General features: G+C 36.8%; 1 protein-coding gene across 1 annotated transcript; it reads right to left on the bottom strand.

Moving 5' to 3' along the window:
- Positions 1-462, bottom strand: LOC104098309 (uncharacterized). The gene has a single exon (XM_009605005.4). The coding sequence runs from the start codon at positions 335-337 to the stop codon at positions 122-124; it is 216 nt and encodes a 71-aa protein (XP_009603300.1). The 5' UTR covers positions 338-462; the 3' UTR covers positions 1-121.
- Positions 463-9358: the final 8896 nt, after the last annotated feature.

Raw genomic sequence — 9358 nt, 5'->3', positions numbered from 1 at the left:
TTAAGACTACTCAAAACATCCTATATATATATGTATATATACATGCTAAAGAGAAAATTAAAAAGATGAAGAAGCTAACAAAAGGAAGAGCAGATTTAAGAAAGAAAAATTAAAAGTATCATCAGCTTCCAACAGAAATAGGCCTTTGAGCTAATCCCAGCGGCGATCTTGATCGGTGTTGCTGCTTTTTTCCGGTCATCTCCGTCTGCTGCAGAGAAGGGTGCTTGATTTTCTCCATTTCTTGTCTAATCTTTCTTACTTGGCTATGGACTATAACTCCCATATCTCCTTCTTCTTCAACTTTGTTGTTGTTGATGTTTCCCTTTTTCTGCTCCATCTCTTGTTTTTGCAAAAGCTTGACAGAAAAATTAAAACCAGACTTTTGGATACTAAAACTCCTAATCTTTCTCTCTAGCTAGTTTCTTCTCTGTTTTTGTTAGTTGGGAAGTTCTAAACGTATGGGGTTGTATTTATATCTAGAAAAGGATTGATGAAAAGGACATGGTTAATGGTTTGTTCGCTAGTCACTGTTTTTCCCAGATTTTTATATACTTGTTTTAAAGATATTATTGTCTCCTTTTTTTTTTTTTAATTTAATAATGTGAAAACGAAATACTAGACGGTGGTTGTGTTTTTGAATTAATGCAAAATGGCTCCTTTTGGTGAACCAAATCTACGAAGAGATTTATATCAGATTTGATTGCCGAAAATGCCCTTCTTAATTTCATTACTAAATTTCCCACTCAAAAAAGGACAAAGCTCCGTTATTTCATACAAGAAATTTGACATTTATACATTGACAATTAGAATATTATATATATAATGATGATGAGATTACCTAAAAATCAATTAGGTATAACTAGTACAATGATGATTGATAACACGAAAAAGAAAATAATACTCCCTCCGCCCAGTTTTAACTGTCCTAAAAAATTTGTCCCAAAATAATTATCACTTTAGGAATGTAAGACTAATTTGATAATTATTTTTAACTATACCCTTAATATTAAAAGTAGTAGTTTATTTCAATACTATTGAATTCTCAAAAGGCATTTAATAGGGGTAATTTAATAAACTATATTTTTGTATTTATTATTTTTCTTAATATGACGTAAAAAGAGTTGAAGCAACAATTAAATTAGGAGGAGAGAATATTTTATTAACAATCAATTAAATTTTAATTATAATACGAGTGGAGCGTAAATCTTATAAGATCGTCATGATTGCTAATTGACCATATGATGAGGAAGTTTGCGGTATTAATAAGGCTTATGTGTTAACATTCAGTTGGATTAGTGGAGAAGTCAAAATGCCCAAAAGATACTTTTCTTTTTTGGTAACCAAAAGACACTTTGATAACTTCCAAAGGATGTTTCAAAAATTTGGGTGGATGCTATATTAGAAGAGAAATCAGAAATGCCTGGCTCTTTTCAAATTTCAGCATTAGATGATTCCTAATTTGACTCATCTACTAGTACTAGAAATCGAATTTAATTTTTAATAATGTGTACAATTTACTTAAACTGTTCAATAGGCCTAAGTCAAATTAACAACTAGTTAAGGTTGAATTATTGAAACATTTTAATATTCAGCTATGTGCTAAATTAGCTACGTGGCATTTTTTTTTTTTTGGTAATATCGTGGCATGGTTAGCAACGGTCCATAGAATTAATTTGTGTCAAAAATTTGAAATGTGTTTTCAAAGTTCTCACTCACAAAAATTTATTTTTTTTGTCATACGTGTCTTCAACTTCCAAATACACATAACTCAACTTCAAATATTCCATATTTGAATATGCAAAATTCAAAGTTCAAGTTGAAAATTTGATATTTTCTGTTAATTAACTTTTTAATGGATACAAATCTAATTTCTGGAAAAGGTAAGTGATATATTACAAATTAATTAACTTAAAATCGAAAACGCTACTCAACCCCCCTCACACCTCCCCACCCTCACTTTCTTTCTCAGATAAATTAGAATGACTTTAGCTCTTTCCCCTTCTCTCTGCCCTCTTTTTTCGTCGGTTACAGGAGATATTTTGGTAATAGGAATTTAATAATTTGCACATAAATATCATGCCATCACTGTTATTACTATTTAAAAAACAGCCTTTTAAAGGCGCGACGGATTAAAATCATCTATGTGTAAAACAACTTTTTAGTCGAAAACAAACGTGTGAAACAACACTTTCAGAATATATTTTTAAAGGCGAATTCAAAATTTGAATAATATGAGTTCAAATTCGATCGAAATTTTACAAAAATATATTTAATTTATCAAATTGAAAATTTATTATTAATAATTATTTAGTAAATTTTGTAAAATATATATATATATATAGGATTCGAGGCACAACTATATAGTGCATCTGAATCCATAAGTGATGAACTAGATCCACCTCGTCTATTTTACTGGACTAGGATTATTGTATTCTTAATATTGCTTTATGACTTGGCTAGCATATGATAATTATGTTTCATTACTAAGTTTAATTAGTGGATTTTACTCGTTGTACACGCCGTCCAATATTTTATTTAAAAAATCATGTAGGCTTACATAGTTACTTTTAGATGTTTTATTATGTGTAGTTGGGTGATTAATGTATCGGAAATAGCAAGTATTAGGTAACTCGTGCTTCTTGCTTTGATGATTATCTTAAGACTGCTTCAATTCAACTTCATTTGACTATTTCAACTGTTTTAATTTCTTACTATTTTATTTCTATAATTGTCGGCTTGGGAAACAATAATAGAAAAGGGGAGGAAATTAACCATGTAGTTATTTAATTTTTGTAACAAACTAATAGCATGTTTGGACAAGCTTTTTTTTGGACCAAAAATACCTTTTTACAAAAATTAAGATATTTGACCAAACTTTTAGAAAGAAAAAAAAGTGCATTTTAAGAGAAGCAGAAAAAAGTAGTTTCTCTCCAAAAGTACTTTTCTGATAAGCACTTTTGATAAAAATACACTTAGAAGCAGTTTTTAAAAGTTTGGTCAAACACAGATTAATGCTCAAAAGTGCTTTTACACTTAATTAGCAAAACACAAATTATTTATCACCAAAAAAACTTTTTTGAAAAATGCTTTTGAGAAAAGTAATTCTCAAAATAAGCTGATTTTAAAAGTTTGGCCAAACAGGCTATAAAGCTCCAATACCATCACCCAACCTCCACCCCACACCCACCGCCAAGATAAGACAAAAGATATTGGAGTGTTCTAAGGCTACTCGAATTCAAATTCAATGGATATCAGGCCGGGTCAATCGTGGTCTATATAAAGTCCAGTTGATAAGGAGGTCAAAGGATGATTGTATTGAATCTAATAACAAGCCTCAAATACATAAATTACAACAAATTAGAGCTGAAGTAAAGTTAACTGTCTTCTACAGAAACTCCAATATAATAGGAACTAATATCTACTCCTAAAGATGCTCCAAATTATGAGGAGACTTATTCAAATTGTACCAATCAGTAACAAGAGATAAAGAAGATATTATCCTATGACTTAGTCAAGATAACCATAAGATAAGATGGTTAATACACCCCCTCAAGTTAGACATGGTGCAACAATGCCTAACTTGGAACGACACCTAGCAAAGGCTGGTTTAGGTAGTGGCTTGGTGAAGGTATCAGCAAGTTGATCACAAACATGAGTATGCTTAACATGAACTTGATGAGCTTGAACTTGGTCTCGGACATATGCGAAATCTATAGCAACATGTTTCATACGGGTATAAAATACTGGGTTGTGAGATAAATAAGTAACTCCAACATTATCACAGAAGATTGTTGGTGTCTTCGGAATGGTGACATGTAACTCACGGAGTAAGTTTCGCACCCAAGTGAGCTCCGAAAGTGCATTGGCAACTGATTTATACTCTGCTTTGGTGGATTAGCGAGCCACGGCATGTTGCTTTTTTGATGACCAGCTGACTGGATTCGGACCAAAGAAAAGGATATAACCTGATGTAGATATTCTGTCGTTCGGGTCGCCTGCCCAATAGGCATCATCATACACATACAAATTAGAGTCTGAGCTGTGAAGGATGCGAATGCCTGAACTTGCTATTTCTTTGAGATACCGTAGTACTCTTTTAACCGCTTTCCAGTGTTCATCAGTCGGAGCATGCATAAATTGCGATAATTTATTGACTGCATAAGATATATCAGGCCAAGTGAAGGACAAATACTGCAATTTGCCAAGGGTGCGTCGGTAGCACGTTGCATCAGTAGGGGGAACCATCGACTACCCGAAGCAGTTGACTGGAACACATAGGAGTAAAAACACCTTTACAATTATCCATATCCAGTTCAGAAAGAATGTCCAAAATATATTTAGATTGAGAGAGAATGAGACCATCTGGTACTTGCTTAACTTCAACACCCAAGAAATAGTTTAAATGGCCAAGATCCTTCAATGAAAATTGATTTGCCAAGGAACTGATAACAGATTTAATCAATAGTGGATGATTTCCAGTGACCAAAATATCATCAACATAGACAAGCACATAAATAGTTGCAGCCGAATGCCTCAATACAAATAAAGAGGTGTCAGATTGACATTTAACAAAGCCCATCTTCTGTAAATGTTCATGCAAGGCAGTATACCAAGCCCGGGGGGCTTGTTTAAGGCCATAAATAGCCTTTTTCAGTTTGCAAACATGGTATAGAAATTGGGGATTAACAAAGCCTCAGGGTTGAGACATAAAAACTTCTTCATCCAATTTCCCTTGCAGGAAAGCATTATTGACATCAAGCTGATGGATTGGCCATCTGTGTTGCACAACTATTAATAGCACTAGCCTTACCATTGTTGGTTTAACAACGGGACTGAATGTATCATGAAAATATAAGTTAGGAGGCTGCGTGAACCCTTTTGCAACTAGATGAGCTTTGTAACGTTTTATGGAACCATCCGTTTTTTTTTTTGATTCGGTACAACCATTTGCAGTCCACAACATTTGTGGTTGGATCTCGCGGTACCAATTTCCAAGTCTGACTTTTCATCAAAGCATCATATTCGGCTTTCATTGCTTGTCTCAACTCTTCATGTTTGTCAGCTTGTTTGAATGTTACAGGCGTAGGAGGCAAATGGGTCAGAAAAGAGAATGTTCTTTTGGGCTTAAAAATATTATTCTGGGACCTGGTTATAATGCGAGTTGGTTCTGGTGGTATTGCAGGGGAGGGATCAATTGTAGATGGGTTTGTGGTATTTAGACTGTCAGAGAGTGCCGAAGTGGAGGTTGGAGGAGGGGCTTCTCTGGTGGTTGATAATGGTTGTTGGGATGGCATGTTGCTGGTTGTGGTTCTGTGTCTCTGATATGTGAGCAAAGAAGAAGGTTGTTACTTATTTGTAGCAGTATTTTGTGAAGGAGAAAGTGCGGGGAGTTGCAAAGAAGAAGGAGAAGTGAGTTGTGTATTACCTGAATTCTCTGCAGCTGCTGGTACTTGGCTGTTGTTGTTGGAGTGAATATCTCTATTGGAATCAGTAGAATGTTGAAAGTTGGACTCTAAAAAGACTGGAATAAGCGATGGGATAGAGGGAGGTGGAATTTGAATTGTATTTGGACTGTCCTCTTTTGAGTTAACCACTTCCCAACATACTTTGGAAGCATTTTTTTGTAAATGCATGAATATTTTTTTTAAAAGGAAAATTTTTTTCAAAAAATTGAACATCGCGACTTATGAAAATTTTAGACTGTGCCGGGTCAAAGCAGATATGAGCGTGGTGAATGTGAGAAATACCTAAGTACACACACGGGGTAGATCTGGGTTTACGTTTATTTTTGGTGTAAGGTTTAATAGAGAGATGTTAGGTTATCTTGGCAAAACTTAGCAAGTGAAATCAGATTCTTTTTAATTGATGGAGCACAAAGAGTGTTAGAAAGCTTGAAAGCAGTTTTAGATGCTTGTATTTGAGTTGAACTAGTATGAGTGATGGGAATGGTTTTACCGTCACCCATGGATATTTCCTCATTTCCTGTATACTCCTCAAGGTTGTGAGGCTCTGCAGTGACATGCTGCGTTGCACCAGAGTTTAGAACCCAGGAGTTTCCAATTGACTGCATGCCAGAAGAAAAGTTAGCTTTAGCTTCAAAGTGATTGTGCGACTTGGAGCGACAAACATCTGCCGTGTGCCCAATCTTTTGGCACAATTGGCATTTGACATATTGCTTAGATTGTCTCGAATTTTGTTGATTATTGGAATGCCATTGTCGAGGCTGAGATGATTTCCATGGCTTATTGTTGAAACGACGGTTGTTCCAGTTGAATTGAGGAGACGTGTTGGTTTTCTGGGCTACAGCTGCTGTAATCATAGAAGATGATTTCTCAAAGTCTTGGTGTTTGAGGAAAAGCTCGTGATCTGTGAGCTTGTGAAATAATTCCTCAAAGCTCAGAGAGGAGTCTCGTGTGCGTATCGCAGCAGACATTTCGCGATACTCAGGGACAAGGCCACTTAGAATTTTCGAAAAACATGCATTTGTGCTGAATTGCTTATAAAAATGTAGTTGTTTGAAATATGTGATAATGCATGATAGAAGGTGATTTGTTGAATTGATGACTGTGACATGCTTTTGAGACATTGCAATCTCCTTGACTCGGGATTTTGAGGATCCTCCTCAAAATTCTGCCCCAGTTTAAATGTGTACTTCTGGTAACACATTCCTCGGCTGTTCCAAACGTAATAAAATCGGACGAACTCGAGATCATGCCCCAGTTTCTGATCATGGGGGAAATGAAAATTTTATTATGATGTGACCGAACCCACAGGGCTGCCTACGTATCCCCTCTTAAACGGGAATCAGGTCAAGCATAGTTAAGTTACATTAAATAGAGAAAATACAAATAATTTTAAACATAGTATCTCTTGACTGCGTCTGAATTGATAGGTTTCGGCCAAATTTCTCTGTCAATTTCTGCAAGTATAAGTGTTCCTCCTGTCAACACCTGGTGAACCATGTAAAGGCTTGTCAGTTGGGTGCGAACTTCCCCTTGGCTTCATATTGGTGCGGGAAGATTCGCTTTAGCACCAATTGCCCCGGTGTGAATTGCCTTGACCTGACCATTTAGGATGGGTATGGGAAGTCGATTAATAAGGTAGACAACATGATGACAGGCAAAAGACCATAGTTCAGGTGGTAAAGATGCTTCATGAAGAAGAGTTTTAGTCGTTTCAATAATATGGCGATGTCGACGTTCAGCTATGGCAACACGTTGTGGTGTGTAGGGAGGTGAAATTAAGTGTTCAATGCCATTTTGCTGAAGATAGGGGTGAAGGCCTATAAACTCACCCCCTCCATCTGTATAAATTGAAGAATTTTTCTACCAAATGATGAAATTATTTAAATATCGACGCAACCTCACGTTTATTTTTAAGTGTATACAACCAAGTATTGATCAACAAAAATACAGTAATATAATTTTTTGTCTATTGATAAAATGGGTGATGGTCCCCACAAATCACTAAAAACAATCTGAAGAGGAATATTACTGGACAAAGTGAGTCGTTGAAATGGAAAACGATGTGATTTATTAGAAGAACAAGCATTACAAAATTCAATTTTCTTTTTTTTTTTGGTAGAAACAGGTAAAGAAAACTTTTTCAAAAGAAAATTTAAAATCGTAGAATGTGGATGACCCAATCGACAATGCCAGAGATGAAGTGGGGCTTTAATGGAGACAAGGCTGACTGATGGTGGTGTGGGTTGCAGGTGCAGCCATTCATAGAGTCCATTTTTATTCCGGCCTTGTACCAGTGGCTTCAGAGTATGCAGGTCCTTCACAACATGAGAGCTAATTGTTAATACCAGCTTCATACTCATTCTGTATCGCTGAGCTCAGCTTCTTGTATGATTCTTAAAGAAGAAATTTCCACTTTGGCTGGAATACCGGCTTTAGTACCATAAACCAGTAGGAAGGGAGTTACCCCAGTTGATGTGCGAACTGTGGTATGATATACAAGTAAAGAAAATGGCAGCTTCTCGTGCCATTGTTTGTAATTGTCCACCATTTTCCTCAATATCTTCTTGATGTTCTTGTTGGCGGCTTCTACGGCTCCGTTCATTTGCGGCCTGTATGATGTGGAGTTCCTATGCTTGATCTTGAATGTTTCACACATGGCTTTCATCAAATCACTGTTGAGATTGACGGCATTGTCAGTAATGATTGACTCTGGTACTCCAAATTGACAAACAATGCGGTCCCGAACAAAATCCGCTACAACCTTCTTAGTTGCAGCTTTATAAGATGCAGCTTCAACCTATTTTGTGAAGTAGTCTATGGCCACCAGAATGAACCTGTGCCCTTTTGAAGCAGCGGGTACGATTGGGCCGATGACATCCATACCCCAAGCGGAGAAAGGCTAGGGTGAACTTGTTGTATTGAGTTCATTAGGTGGTACTCATATCATGTCAGCATGTATCTGGCATTGATGACACTTCTGGACATATTTGATGCAGTCTGTTTCCATAGACATCCAGAAATACCCTTCTCTCAGTATCTTCTTGGCTAAGATGAAACCATTCATGTGTGGTCTGCAGGTTCCGGCATGTATTTACTCGAGCAATCTGGTTGCCTTCTTGGCATTGACATATCGTAGTAATCCCAGGTCAGGAGTCCTTCTATACATAATTCCTCCGCTTTGAAAGAAATGGTTGGATAATCTTCGAAGTGTGCGCTTCTGGGTATGGGTAGCAGTCTCTGGGTATTCTCCCTTTTCCAGGTACTTCTTGATATCGTGGAACCACAGATTTTCGTCAATATCTTCTTTAACATGAGCACAATAAGCCGGCTGCTTATGAATTCCTATTGGGATAAGATCATTGAAATTCTTGTTTGGGTGTTGTATCATGGAAGACAAAGTGGCTAACGCATCTGCGAACTCATTCTGGATCCTCGGAACATGTTTGAATTCTATCTTTGTGAACCCCTTGATCAACTCTTGTACACAGTGCAAATACGACAATATTTTGGTGTTCTTCGTAGCCCATTCCCCTAGAACATGGTGTACCAAAAGATATGAATCTCCGATTACCAACAGCTCCTGAAAGTTCATGTCAATGGCCAACCTAAGTCCCAAGATTCAGGCCTCATATTCCGCCATATTGTTGGTGCATGGAATCACGAGTTTTGCGGATACCGGATAGTGTTGGCCGGTTTCGATACTAAGACAGCTCTGATACCTACTTCTTTGAAGTTTGCTACTCCGTCGAAGAACATCCTCCAACCATCATATGCCTCGGTGATATCTTCTCCTACAAATGACACCTCCTCGTCGGGAAAATAAGTTTGCAATGGTTCGTATTCTCTGTCTACGGGATTTTCTGCCAGATGATCTGCCAATGCTTGTCCCTTGA

Source organism: Nicotiana tomentosiformis, chromosome 4, assembly GCF_000390325.3.
Source record: "Nicotiana tomentosiformis chromosome 4, ASM39032v3, whole genome shotgun sequence".
Classification (NCBI taxonomy): domain Eukaryota; kingdom Viridiplantae; phylum Streptophyta; class Magnoliopsida; order Solanales; family Solanaceae; genus Nicotiana; species Nicotiana tomentosiformis.
The sequence above is the reverse complement of the archived record's forward strand: the minus strand, read 5'-3'. Positions and strand labels throughout refer to the sequence as shown.

What these genes read in the sequence shown, in the direction of transcription:
- LOC104098309 (XM_009605005.4), bottom strand. Translation starts at nt 337, where the DNA reads ATGGAGCAGAAAAAGGGAAACATCAACAACAACAAAGTTGAAGAAGAA.